Here is a 14,509-nt window from a genome sequence, read left to right as displayed (position 1 = left end):
ACTGAACAAAAATATAAAATGCAATATGCAACAATTTCCAAAAATGTACTGAGTTACAGTTCATATACGGAAATCAGTCAATAGAAATAAATTCAATAGGCCCTAATCAGTGGATTTCACATGACAGGAAATACAGATGTGAATCTGTTGGTCACAGATCTCTGTGTATTAAAATTGCCAACAATAAAAATGCAATTGTTTGTTGTCCGTAGCTTATGCCTGCCCATACAATAACCCCACCGCCACCATGGGGCACTCTGTTCACAACATTGACATCAGAAACCGCTTGCTCACAGGATGCTATACACGTGGTCTGCGGTTGCGAGGCCGGTTGGACATACTGCCAATTTCACAAAAACGACGTTAGAGGCAGGAAGTGAACATTCAATTCTCTGGCAACAGCTCTGGTGGACATTCCTGCAGTCAGCATGCCAATTGCAAGCTCCCTGAATGTATGAAATGGCTCAACTTACCCCACTCTCCCCTACTTTCAAAAACGATCTGTGACAAGAATAATAACTTCTCACTATGTTCTCACTTTACTTTTTCTGGACATCTGGTACCCTCCCTTTGATAAAAATACATTTTAGAATATCGTAATTTCCGGACTATTGAGCGCACCTGAATATAAGCCGCACCCACTGAATTTAAAAATAAATATTATTTTGAACATAAATAAGCCGCACATGTCTATAAGCCGCAGGTGCCTACCGGTACATTGAAACAAATTAACTTTACACAGGCTTTAACGAAACACGGCTTGTAACAAAAAATAAGCAGTAAACAGTAGCCTACCAAGAAAGTCATTGCTCCAGACCATATTTCCTTTTCCAACAGCCAGATCAATCGCCTTCAACTTGAAAGATGCATCATATGCATTTCTCCGTGTCTTTGCCATGATGAGGGTGACAAAATGACTACCGTAATCAGAATGATGGGAAGTTTGAGCACGCTCGATTTAATCTAAACAGTAAACAAAAAAGTTGTTTGACCTTAACCCGTTCGGCAATTTCATTGGTCTAATGAAAGCTTCATGCCGCCAAAAAACTGAGCACGTCACAGAGAGTGTTTTTTTTGAATTTTTTTTATTTGAAAGCGGGAAATATCCATATATTAGCCGCGTCATTGTTTAAGCCGCGAGATTCAAAGCGTGGGAAAAAAGTAGCGGCTTATAGTCCGGAAATTACGGTACTCTGTAAAAGGTTCAACATCACTACTCTGCCTCATCATACTCATTCTTTCCTCAGTTCACCTCATCCAGTTCCCTACTACATCCTAAACCAACAGAATTAACTACAAACTAACTAGTACTACATTACATCACTATACATGGGCCATGTGCATTTTCTGCTGGTGTATCCTGAGGTAGCTCCTCTCTGAGAACCTCTTCTCGCAGTGCCTACAACCTTTCTCCCGTGTGGACCTTCAGGTGCTTCTTCAGATGGTGCTGGTGGGAAAACCTCTTCTCACACTGGGGGCAGCTGAAGGGTTTCTCCCCTGTGTGGACTCTCTGGTGCCTCTTCAGGTTGGACGAGTCGGAGAAACTGGCCCGGCACAGGTGGCAGCCGAACGGTTTTTCCCCTGTGTGCATCCTCTGGTGGATCTCTACCTGTTTGGGGAAACTGAAGGCTTTCCCACAGAATGGACACAGAAAGCGCTTCTCTTTGCTACCAGATCTGCTGATAGCGTTACTACTACTGTTATTTGTCAATGGGCTTGTGTAGCCATTTAGTGTTGAGGCACTGGCATTGTCTGAGGTCTGGTTTAACATTAGGAGAGTGTGAGGAGGATGAAGGCCAGGGAGTGTCTGTGTTGTCTCAGGGTCCATGTTCCAGTTGATAGATCCTATAGAAGGCAGGCTGAAGGCAGCATCTGTTAGGGGGTTAACCTGAGGCCCCATCAGTCTCTCTGAATCACAACTATAGGAGCAGGACGGAGCATCGCTAGCCGAGTCTGTGTCTGTTCTCTCCTGCTGCATATGTACACCTCCTCGTCCCCGCAGACCAAGTCTACGCCTCGCCCTGGTCTCAGCCAGTCTGTTGTCATGGAGACTAAGTTTGGTTGTTGTTTTGTGTTCGACTGTCTGTTTCTGGTTGTGGTTAACAGCGTTGTTCCCCAGCCCAGAGTTGAGGACGCTGTCCCATCCACTGACCTCCACTATGTCGCCTCTGGTCCTTGCCTGCTCAGTGGCTGCACCGATCTGGGAATCCAAGATGGATGCCCAGTCTCCTCTGTTAGCCTCTAGCCAACCACCTGTATGTTTTTGTATGTAAACACAAGTTGTATTGATATCATTTTATGAATGAAGAAAAATAAGAACACATAGCCAGGTGCATCACTATTCCCATTGAAGATCTATTACTGTATGTAGGCTATATGTATTACTATTCCCATTGAACATCTATTACTGTATGTAGGCTATATGTATTACTATTCACATTGAAGATCTATTACTGTATGTAGGCTATATGTATTTCTCCCTTACCTTGCTCCCCCATCTTTAGTCCACTCAGCAGATCAATGCTCTCTGGTCCGTCTTCTATTGTCTCCTCTTTGACCAGCAGCAGATCAGGCTTCCCATCCTCCATGTCTACTGACTGTAAGAGATACAGAGTGAGATGATGTTGGATCAAGAAATCTGATAGGAGCACCATCTGATTGGGAGCATCTTCTGATTGGGCAATGAGGGATTGCTGAGTACTATGCAAAAGTGTTAGTTGATTTTATTATTTGACACTCTTTAATGGTTTGAACATTGCAAAGGCATGGTCCCACATTAAATTAATGAAGACCTGGGCCCGGACCCACAAAGATTCTCAGAGTAGGAGTACTGATACAGGATCAGTTCCCCCTCATCTACATAACCTTATTCATAATTATCTAAAAGGCTAAACTGATCCTAGATCAGCACTTATTCTCTGAGAGGGTTTGTGGATACGGACCCTGACTTAATATCATTCAGACAGTAGTTCACAGTGGGCTCACCTCAGTGAGACTGTGTGTGGTCCTGTGCTGCTCAGCTGGTTCCTCTGTGGGTTCAGGAGGTGGTGTAGTCTGGTTGTCCTCCATGACCATGGTCCCCTCAGGGTTCCCCAGACCCTCATCACACCCCTCCTCCTTCACCAGCAGCACCTCTGGACCCTCCTCCTGGAAGAAACAGGTGATACAGACAAACACTCCCTCAAGTACGTACACACAGATAATAAACCCACTTTCAACATGGCGTGTTTATCCATCCCCACTACGTTTGAGTCCTATACTGTAGTTACAGAATGACTTAATTGTTATTAAACCCATCATTGTGGATATAAATATGATGTGGGTAAATAGTCAGCTATGATAAGTCAAAAGTCACACAATGCCTGGATGCAATATTTTACTCAGGAATATTCAACACTGAAATCTGTTACTCTGGTTATTCCAATTGCAGCTGTGGATCTTTTCTGCTGACAACAATACATTCAAATGTAGACCTTACTGTGAAGTGATTACTTACAAGCCCTTAACCAACAGTGCAGTTCAAGAAGAGTTATGAAAATATTTACCAAATGAACTAAAGTAAAAAAATTATAAAAAGTAACACAATAGAATAACAATAAAGAGGCTATATATAGGAGGTACAGGTACCGAGTCGGTGCGCGGGGGTACAGGTTAGTTGAGGTAATTTGTACATGTAGGTAGGGGTGAAGTGACTGTGCATAGATAATAAAACAGCGAATAGCAGCAGTGTACAAAACAAATTGGGGGGGGGTTAATGTAAATAGTCCGGTGGCCATTTGATTAATTGTTCAGCAGTCTTATGGCTTGGGGGTAGAAGCTGTTGAGGAGCCTTTTGGTCCTAGACTTGGCGCTCCGGTACCTTTTGCCGTGCGGTAGCAGAGAAAACAGTCTGTGACTGGAGTCTGACAATTCTTAGGGCCTTCCTCTGACACCGCCGGGTATAGAGGTCCTGGATGGCAGGAAGCTTGGCTCCAGTGATGTACTGGGCCGTACGCAATACCCTCTGTAGCGCCTTACGGTCAGTTGCCATACCAGGCGGTGACCAGTTAGGATGCTCTCGATGGTGCAGCTGTAGAACTTTGAGGATCTGGGGACCCATGCCAAATCTTTTCAGTCTCCTGAGGGGGAAAAGGTCTTGTTGTGCCCTCTTCACAACTGTCTTGGTGTGTTTGGACCATGATAGTTTGTTGGTGATGTGGACACCAAGGAACTTGAAGCTCTCAACCTGCTCCACTACAGCCCCGTCGATGTTAATGGGGGCCTGTTCGGCCTGCCTTTTTTTGTAGTCCATTATCAGCTCCTTTCTCTTGCTCACATTGAGGGAGAGGTTGTTGTCCTGGTGCACCACACTGCCAGGTCTCTGACCTCCTCCCTATAGGCTGTCTCATCGTTGTCGGTGATCAGGCCTACCACTTGTCATCAGCAAACTTAATGATGGTGTTGGAGTCATGTTTGGCCACGCAGTCATGGGTGAACAGGGAGTACAGGTGGGGACTAAGTACACACCCCTGAGGGGCCCCAGTGGGGGCGGCCTGTCAAGAAGTCCAGGATCCAGTTGTAGAGGGAGGTGTTTAGTCCCAGAGTCCTTAGCTTAGTGATGAGCTTCGTGGGCACTATGGTGTTGAACGCTGAGCTGTAGTCAATGAACAGCATTCTCACATAGGTGTTCCTTTTGTCCAGGTGGGAAAGGGCAGTGTGGAGTGTGATTGAGATTGCGTCATCTGTGGATCTTTGGGGCGGTATGCGGATTGGAGTGGGTCTAGGGTATCCGGGAGGATGCTGTTGATGTGAGCCATGACCAGCCTTTGAAAGCACTTCATGGCTACCAACGTGAGTGCGATGGGGCGGTAATCATTTAGGCAGGTTACCTTTGCTTCCCTGGGCACGGGGACTATGGTGGTCTGCTTGAAACATGTAGGTATTACAGACTCGGTCAGGGAGAGGTTGAAAATGTCAGTGAAGACACTTGCCAGTTGGTCTGGCATGCTTTGAGTACATGTCCTGGTAATCCGTCTGGCCCCGCGGCTTTGTGAATGTGGACCTGTTTAAAGGTCTTGCTCACATCGGCTACCAAGAGCGTTAACACACTGTCATCCAGAACAGCTGGTGCTCTCGTGCATGCTTCAGTGTTGCTTGCCTCGAAGCGAGCATTAACGGCATTTATCTCGTCTGCTAGGCTTGCGTCACTGGGCAGCTCGCATCTGGGTTTTCCTTGGTAGTCCGTAATAGTTTTCAAGCCCTGCCACAGCCGACGAGCGTCAGAGCCGGTGTAGTAGGATTCAATCTTAATCCTGTATTGACGCTTTGCTTGTTTGATGGTTCGTCTGAGGACATAGCATGATTTCTTATAAGCTTCCGGGTTAGAGTCCCGCTCCTTGAAAGCGGCAGCTCTAGCCTTTAGCTCGATGCGGATGTTGCCTGTAATCCATGGCTTCTGGTTGGGATTTGTACATACGGTCACTGTGGGGACAGTGTCATCAATACACTTATGAAGCTGATGACTGAGGTGGTATACTCCTCAATGCCACTGGATAAATACCGGAACATATTCCAGTCTGTGCTAGCAAAACACTTACTTCCTGCTTTAGTTTTTGCTTGTAAGCAGGAATCAGGAGGATAGAATTATGGTCAGATTTGCCGGGGGAGAGCTTTGTATGCATCTGTGTGTGGAATAAAGGTGGTCTATAGTTTTTTCCCCTCTGGTTGCACATGTGACATGCTGGTAAAAATTTGGTAAAACAGATTTAAGTTTTCCTGCATTAAAGTCCCCGGTCACTAGGAGTGCCGCTTCTGGATGAGCATTTTCTTGTTTGCTTATGGTTGATTGAGTGCGGTCTTAGTGCCAGTATCGGTCTGTGGTGGTAAATAGAAGGCTACGAATAATATAGAGAACTCTTGGTAGATAGTGTGGTCTACAGCTTATCTTAAGGTACTCTACCTCAGGCGAGCAATACCTTGAGACTTCTTTTATATTAGACATTGCGCACCAGCTGTTATTGACAAATAGACACACACCCCCACCCCTCGTCTTACCAGACGTAGCTTCTTCTCTGTTCTGCCGATGCATGGAAAATCCCACCAGCTCTATATTATCCATGTCGTCGTTCAGCCAACACTCGGTGAAACATAAGATATTACAGTTTTTAATGTCCCGTTGGTAGGATAATCTTAATCGTAGGTCATCAATTTTATTTTCCAATGATTGCACGTTAGCCAGTAGAACGGATGGCAGTGGGAGTTTACTCGCTTGCCTATGGATTCTCAGAAGGTAGCCCGACCTGCGCCCCCCTTTTCCTCACGCAAATGATGGGGATTTGGGCCTGTTCCCGGGAAAGCAGTATATCCTTCTCATCGAACTCGTTAAAGGAAAAAGCTTCTTCTAGTTCGAGGTGAGTAATCGTTGTTTTGATGTCTAAGTTATTTTTGGTCATAAGGGACGGTAGCAGCAACATTATGTACAAAATAAGTTAAACAACGCAACAAAATAGCACAGTTAGGAGCATGTAAAAGTTCAGCCATCCTCTTCGGCACCATCTTAACTTGTTATGGATAGGGGGCTGTATTTTCACGTCCGGTTAAAAAACGTACCCGAATTAATCTGGTTATTACTCCTGCCCAGAAACTAGAATATGCATATAATTAGTAGCTTTGGATAGAAAACACTCCAAAGTTTCTAAAACTGTTTGAATGGTGTCTGTGAGTATAACAGAACTCAAATGGCAGACCAAAACCTGAGAAGATTCTGTACAGGAAGTACCCTGTCTGACCATTTCTTGGCCTTCTTTGTCATCTCTATCCAAAACAAAGGATCTCTGCTGTAACGTGACACTTTCTAACGCTCCCATAGGCTCTCAGAAGGCGCCAGAACGTTGAATGATGACTCTGCTGTCCATGGCTGAAAAACAGTAGCGCATTTGGTAAGTGGTCGATCTGAGAACAATGAGACGGGTGCGCGCGTGAAGAGTCCATTTTAGATTTTGAGTCTTTGAACGGAAAGGACGTCTCCCGGTCGGAATATTATTGCTTTTTTACGAGAAAAATCGCATAAAAATTGATTTTAAACAGCGTTTGACATGCTTCGAAGTACGGTAATGGAATATTTTGAATGTTTTTGTCACGATACACGTCTGCGCGTCATCCTTCGGATAGTGTCTTGAACGCACGAACAAAACGCCGCTATTTGGATATAACTATGGATTATTTGGATATAACTATGGATTATTTGGAACCAAACCAACATTTGTTGTTGAAGTAGAAGTCCTGGGAGTGCATTCTGACGAAGAACAGCAAAGGTAATCCAATTTTTCTTATAGTAAATCTGAGTTTGGTGAGTACCAAACTTGGTGGGTGTCAAATTAGCTAGCCCGTGATGGCGAGCTATCTACTCAGAATATTGCAAAATGTGCTTTCACCGAAAAGCTATTTTAAAATCGGACACCGCGATTGCATAAAGGAGTTCTGTATCTATAATTCTTAAAATAATTGTTATGTTTTTTGTGAATGTTTATCGTGAGTAATTTAGTAAATTCACCGGAAGTGTTCGGTGGGAATGCTAGTTCTGAACGTCACATGCTAATGTAAAAAGCTGTTTTTTGATATAAATATGTACTTGATTGAACAAAACATGCATGTATTGTATAACATAATGTCCTAGGAGTGTCATCTGATGAAGATCATCAAAGGTTAGTGCTGCATTTAGCTGTGGTTTTGGTTTTTGTGACATTATATGCTAGCTTGAAAAATGGGTGTCTGATTATTTCTGGCTGGGTACTCTGCTGACATAATCTAATGTTTTGCTTTCGTTGTAAAGCCTTTTTGAAATCGGACAGTGTGGTTAGATAAAGGAGAGTCTTGTCTTTTAAAATGGTGTAAAATAGTCATGTTTGAAAAATTGAAGTTTTCGGATTTGAGGAGTTTGTATTTCGCGCCACGCCTTATCATTGGATATTGGAGTGGTGTTCCGCTAGCGCAATGTGTAGATGTAAGATTAATATCTACTAAATTGTAGCTCGTACCTAAACGAAAAGGATGGGGCTGTGTGAATCGGAAGGTGCCATCGACGTGGACACTGAGTCGCGATCCCTAACTCTACACATTTTGCGATGGGGTGGAGAGAAATGTTTGCAGTTTTGAATATGATATCCGAGTGAGAGTGAAGAACAAAATCAATGGGGGCCCCCCGGTCGGTAATTTGACCATGATCACTACAAGTTTAGATAGCTGGCTGGACTAACTTACCAATCTTGAAAATGTTAGCTGACATGGGCTAATTGAGCAGCAATAAGTGACTGACATAAGATTAAGTGCTGATGCACAACCGAATTTCGAAATATATATATTTTAAAAAATCAGTTTTTGGAAATTGATATGCGGCCCGGCAGTTGTCCATCTCTGCTCTAAACCCAAGGATATGTTGCCAGGGTTCATCTCTGTAGTGTAAGAACAAGACAGATCATCAACACCAGTGTCTAACACGTCACCATCACCACGGGAAGGAACCGTCCTCTGGCTCTGGTGAAATACCGGTAAGTACTCTGAGCCAGGAGCAGGAGGATGGCACAGTCTCCCCAGGCCCAGTCTCTTTGGGTCTGATCTGTGGTCAGATCCTGTGTGTCAAAGTCTCTGTGTCTGTCTTTGACGTGAGGACAGCGTTCAACTGACCTCTGTGATGCTGCGTCGGGTCCTGGCCTGGGGCGCGGCGGCAAGGTCTTTCCTAACTACAGGGTGCGCTACTCCGGCGGCTGCTACAGTCTGGATGTCTCTGCTGTGCCGTGGGTCTTTCTCTCCTTCAGACCTCTCCTGCTTGACCCCAGGACCTGCAGCCTCTACATCGGCAGACTGACACAAGAAGAGGGGAGGTTATTAACGGTACATTAGTAGAATTGGATAACAATGTCATGGAGAAGTCTCACAAGCTCCCCTATGGCAGATAAATAAGGAATGTACATGGAAGCAAGTGAACAGGCCACATTTTCTGCACTTAAAATGTTTTATGTCACACTATGACACTAACCTCTATCACGATAACTTGCTGGGTTGAGGTTCCACTCCCCTCATCAACAGTGATTGGTTGGTCATCTCTCCATGTATTGTGTCCCGTTGGCTTCACAAAGCTCCTGTGGCCTCCAGTGAGATGTCCTTCACCTGAGAGAGCGATTGGGGAAAAAGAGGTGGTAAGGTTAGCTACTGGCCAGGATGTAAGGTAACACTAATTATAACTACTTGATACACAATTTATTGATCGATGTATTATGTTCCATGCATCACATTGTTTTCATTGTATATAATAATATGAAATTCAGTACATCAAGAATCTGGTTAGAATAGTGTTTTGTCTTTGTGCAATAATAATGTATTCTTAATTGACCTGCCTGGTAAAATTAAAATTAAATTGTGCTTAGTAATCAGGGGCTAGTATTGCATACTATCCAACAACTGACCAAGACCCAATTCTAGATAACACATCGGAAACATATGCGCTGAAGGGAACCGGGCGACAGGTCCCGCAGCCTTCTGCAAAAAGTACCTCTTGCAATTCCTCTGTATCGGTCGAGGATCTTGACACTACTGGGACGACTGGTGAGGACGCGCTCTCGCATTGTCCTCTCTGCGCGCTCCTGTTCCAACTTCAGTTCCAGTAGCTCTAGTTTCCTCCGCAATGCCCCGTTTTCTTTCTGGCTATGAGTTATTTCCAAACGAAACACTGCATAGTCGTCGTCTACGAGTTTACAGATATCTGCCACAGCTGCATTCGCTAGTACCTCCATGATGGAGGCTATTTGAGTGTGAAAAACCATACAGTTAGTAACGTTAGCCATTGTTAGCAGGTAAAGTAACTAGCCTTACCTAGATAACATATCAACCAAGTCCTCTCCAACGCGAATTAGATACTACATGGGGGTAAGTATGTGATGCTTTGCCGTTAAATTAGTCATATTTTGAGTTCCATGTCGTTAATAATCGTCTAAATAACAATAGAAAACGCTCAAGTTTAAATTGTTCTTGGTCACTGTTTACTTTCGTTTGCACTTTAGAGGAAGGATATTATTGGTTGGCGTCATGGCTCAAAGGGCGTGGCAAATGAAAATGTGATGCGTGCTGTTCATTGACTTACGGTAATGCTTATTACGTTACACATCAACCTATTCATGATTAGTTTATTTCAATCGTTTTCTCTTGCGTACACAGCTACGCAAGAGTCATAATTATGGCTGAACTCTGACTATGTCTACAATTTCTCTTAACATTGATTTTAAACCTAACCTTAACCACAACGCTAACATTATGCCTAACCTTAAATTAAGACCAGAAATAATTTTTATGATATAGCCAATTTTGACTTTGTCTGTGTTATCTAGTGAAACCCCTTTCAAACTCAGAGCAGTAAATTACCTAAAAAGAACGGCTGGCTAGATCATATCGGTGGCAAGAACAGAACCCTATAGGTTCGAAGGAAATTCTAATTCTAAATGATAAACACGCAAATAAATGGGGCTTTGTACATTCTGATGGGTTTTATAGTGTTTAATGAAACTTCAAACAAAATCTGGAATATAGTGGTCACTTTGAATGCAGCGTTTGACATGACGAATTAAAAAGCCAGGGAAGGTTATTGTGACAGGGTAGGAACCAGTGTTGGTCAGTGTTTCCCAGTGGACCCTAATTAACGTTACATGAAATGTTTCGCTTACTGTAGCTGAAATATTTATTCTTTGCCTGTACCTCTTCGATTTAGGATATACCGTTGCACAAACATGCTGATCTCGGCCTACACCAGGTATCCGGCTAGATAGCTACGTTTGCTCTGACTAGGTGCGATTAGCATTAGCTAATACAATTTATTTTAACCACACCTTGCTAAGAAAAGACAAACTAGCTGTTTGCAGACAGTAAGATACACAAACTAATAGTGAAATTATAGAATGCATTGACCATGCAGACTGTCACTGCAAGTGGTAGTTGTGACTCGTGGTAGCAGAAAAACATGCTCTCCTTGAGTGACACCGAGTGCAGGGCTTGGTATGTGTGGAAGGAGAGGGAGACAACTCAAGTAGCAAACGGAATAAACTATAAAAACGGACATTACACTGGCTTAACACGTTTATCAAACCAAACACTGAAAGACCGTTACACAACTAAAAACCCAAACTACTGGTATATAGTAAAATATAATATACCGCCTGGCCCTACTTTACATGATCACTATAATATTTCAGTTAAAGAATGGTTCCCAGATATTCTGTGTACATCAAGCCACACTGCTAAGATTTCTCCCCATTGTGGACACTCCTATGTTTGATAAGGTAACTCAAGAAGGAGAAGCTCTTGTAACATAGTTTGCACATGAAGGGCCTCTCCTTGGTGAGAACGGTCTGTTGCTGCTTCACATATTTCACCTTAGCAAAGCGCTTCCCACACGTGGGGCAGGCGTATGGCTTGTCGTCGTCCGTCCTAATGTTAGTCTTTGAGCTCCTTCCTTGACCTCTAGCCATTGTTTGGGTGTTAGGATTGTGTGATGTGTTATAGGCTAGGTACCTCTCGTGGTGAACACCCATCCTGACCCTGTCTGTATTGGTGGGGTAACCCTGAGGTAACTGAGGAAGGCTAGACCCAGGCCCAAGGTTTCTATGAACACAGACCCCACCAGGGGGGTCTCCCACCACTCTCTGTGAAGGCTGAAGCCCAGGGTGACCTGCTCTGTTCAACATGGATACTGTGGTGTTTGTATCATAGGAACAGGAGGGTCTATCTCTATCAGCCCCAGGCCCTGCTTCATCCCTGCACTGAGACTGTGAAGAGAAGGGTCTGGGCTGCAGACTGGATCCCTGACTGGAGCCTCTGTCTCTCTGATGACCACCAGGACAGAGGTTGTTCAGTCTACCTGTCCACTGGTTGTGTTCTGTGTGGTGGTGGAGTCTCTGTCCCTTACGGTTCGGTCCTGGTTCCGACTCAGGAAGGATGAGCGATGGCTCCTGATCCAGGGTTCTGATCTGGGGCCAGGGTTTGTGACCAGGCGCTTCAGAGGTCCAGTCTCTCCCGCCAGCAACACCAGATATCAGCAGGTCCTCATGGACTGCAGACTGTAAACAAAAATTGAACAGAAGAGAATGTAAACGTTTATATAAGAAACTCTTTTCTGTACACACAAACATGATATTATAAACTGTTAACCACAGTCAAGCCCATCTCTAACACTGTGATTCAAGTACCTAACAATATGGAGCCATTGGAGTTTATTATAGAAAATGTCCGTCTGCGTTGATTCAAGTAATAAGTATAATGTTTTGGTTTTTGCCTGAGATAAGGGAAATTCAGTCCCTGCAATGATAAAAAAAGAACCAAGTCAATCAGCACAGAGTCAATTTTGTATTTAATTTCAACGAAATGGTCATATACACTCACATAACGTGAAGTACAGTACTTTTATTGCACAAAACAATACATGTGACAAGTAGTTTAACTTCGCCCTATTTACTTTTCTGTAGATCTGGTACACGTGCTTTGATGAACTTAATTTTAGAATACTTTGGAAAAGGTTCAACATTACATTAATAATAATTTATTACATTTCTATAGCGCTTTTCATAGAATCTCAACGTGCTTCAAGAGCAAAAAGAAACGTGGTCGCCAGGCAACTCTTCAAGAAGGCAGACTGAAACCACTGGGAAGGATCTCGTTTATCAACTCAACGTTCATGATTCTCATTAGAAAACAGTCTAGGACTTGGTATATAAGTGCCATAGTTTTTTAAATATGATAATCATTGTTTTAAAACCATTACTTAATGGACAACATATTTTGGAATGTTATACATTTTCATAAACAATGTGGGATGGCAGTATCAAATGTATGTTAAAAACACCTAAAAATAACTAAATATGTACAAATTTACACATTGCTTCATTACTTCATGTCAAGTAAACCTGAATTAAGGCACTATCATTTCCTCATTATAAAACACCAGCATTAAACAACAGGACAAGGTAACTTTTCATTAGTGAAGCATTTTTACAGACACCATCACCATATCATCTATTCTGCCTCATCACACACATTATTTTCTCAGTTCTCATCCAGCTCCCTCCTACATCCTAAACCAACAGAATTAACTACAAACTAACTAGTACTACATTACATGTCACTACACACTATACATGGGCCGTGTGCATTTTCTGCTGGTGTATCCTGAGGTAGCTCCTCTCTGAGAACCTCTTCCCGCAGTGCGTACAGGCGAATGGCCTCTCTCCCGTGTGGACCTTCAGGTGCATCTTCAGCTGGTGCTGGTGTGAGAACCTTTTCTCACACTGGGGGCAGCTGAAGGGTTTCTCCCCTGTGTGGACCCTTTGGTGCCTCTTCAGGTTGAATGAGTGTGAGAAACTGGCCCGGCACAGTTGGCAGCCGAATCGTTTCTCCCCCGTGTGAATCCTCTGGTGGATCTCCACTTGTTTGGGGAAACTGAAGGCTTTCCCACAGATTCCATCTCCACTACTGTCATTTGTCAATGGGCTTGTGTAGCCATTTAGTGTTGAGGCACTGGCATTGTCTGAGGTCTGGTTTAACATTAGGAGAGTGTGAGGAGGATGAAGGCCAGGGAGTGTCTGTGTTGTCACAGGGTCCATGTTCCAGTTGATAGATCCTATAGAAGGCAGGCTGAAGGCAGCACCTGTTACGGGGTTAACCTGAGGTACCATCAGTCTCTCTGAATCACAACTATAGGAGCAGGATGGAGCATCGCTAGCAGAGTCTGTGTCTGTTCTCTCCTGCTGCATATGTACACCTCCTCGTCCCCGCAGACCAAATCTACGCCTCGCCCTGGTCTCAGCCAGTCTGTTGTCATGGAGACTAAGTTTGTTTGTTGTTTTGTGTTCGACTGTCTGTTTCTGGTTGTGGTTAACAGTGTTGTTCCTCAGCCTAGAGTTGAAGACGCTGTCCCATCCACTGACCTCCACTATGTCGCCTCTGGTCCTGGCCTGCTTGGTGATGTCGACCCCAGGGCCCTTAGATGCAGCCGTCTGGGATACCAAGATGGCTGGCCAGTCTCCTCTGTTAGCCTCCAGCCAACCACCTACAGGAAGAGGTTACAAGGCAGTTAACCCACTGTTCCCCAGTAGGCCGTCATTGTAAATAAGAATTTGTTCTTAACTGACTTGCCTTGTTAAATAAAATTAAAACGTTTTTTAAAAAGTAGGCTATACGCTCAGTGGCCATTTTATTAGGTACACCCATCTAGTACCAGGTTGGACCCACATTTTCCTCCAGAACAGCTACGCTGTAGCATTCAAATGTTGCTTAGTTGGTATCAAGGGACCTAACGTGCCAGGAAAATATTCCCCTCACCCTTACACTACCAGCCTGTAGCGTTGACACCAGGCAGTATAGAGCGCTGGACTCATGCTGCTTACGCCAAATCCTGACTCTGCCATCAGCATGAGGCAACAGGAACCGGGATTCGTCGGACCAGCCAATGTTTTTCCACTCCTCAATTGTCCAGTGTTGGTGATGGCGTGCC

At 44.1% G+C, this 14,509-nt stretch overlaps 2 protein-coding genes across 3 annotated transcripts in view; both read right to left on the bottom strand.

Moving 5' to 3' along the window:
• Positions 1 to 933: 933 nt before the first annotated feature.
• Positions 934 to 10,034, bottom strand: LOC123744262 (uncharacterized). The gene is made up of 6 exons (XM_045723173.1): positions 9,527 to 10,034; positions 9,014 to 9,144; positions 8,662 to 8,838; positions 2,986 to 3,147; positions 2,486 to 2,597; positions 934 to 2,253 (listed from the first exon to the last, which is right to left on the bottom strand). The coding sequence occupies exons 1-6, from the start codon at positions 9,816 to 9,818 to the stop codon at positions 1,400 to 1,402; spliced, it is 1,728 nt and encodes a 575-aa protein (XP_045579129.1). The 5' UTR covers positions 9,819 to 10,034; the 3' UTR covers positions 934 to 1,399.
• Positions 10,035 to 12,353: 2,319 nt separating this feature from the next.
• LOC106609873 (zinc finger protein 34) overlaps positions 12,354 to 14,509 on the bottom strand; it is a 70,181-nt gene continuing 68,025 nt past the window's right edge. For both annotated transcript variants that reach the window (XM_045723166.1, XM_045723167.1), the window contains one exon: positions 12,354 to 14,065. In XM_045723166.1, the coding sequence (XP_045579122.1) occupies positions 13,149 to 14,065 (917 nt within the window). In that variant the 3' untranslated portion in view covers positions 12,354 to 13,148. The remainder of the gene's footprint in view (positions 14,066 to 14,509) is intronic.

The sequence above is a fragment of the Salmo salar genome, chromosome ssa08 (assembly GCF_905237065.1).
Source record: "Salmo salar chromosome ssa08, Ssal_v3.1, whole genome shotgun sequence".
Lineage (NCBI taxonomy): Eukaryota > Metazoa > Chordata > Actinopteri > Salmoniformes > Salmonidae > Salmo > Salmo salar.
This window is presented reverse-complemented; position numbering and strand designations above follow the sequence as displayed.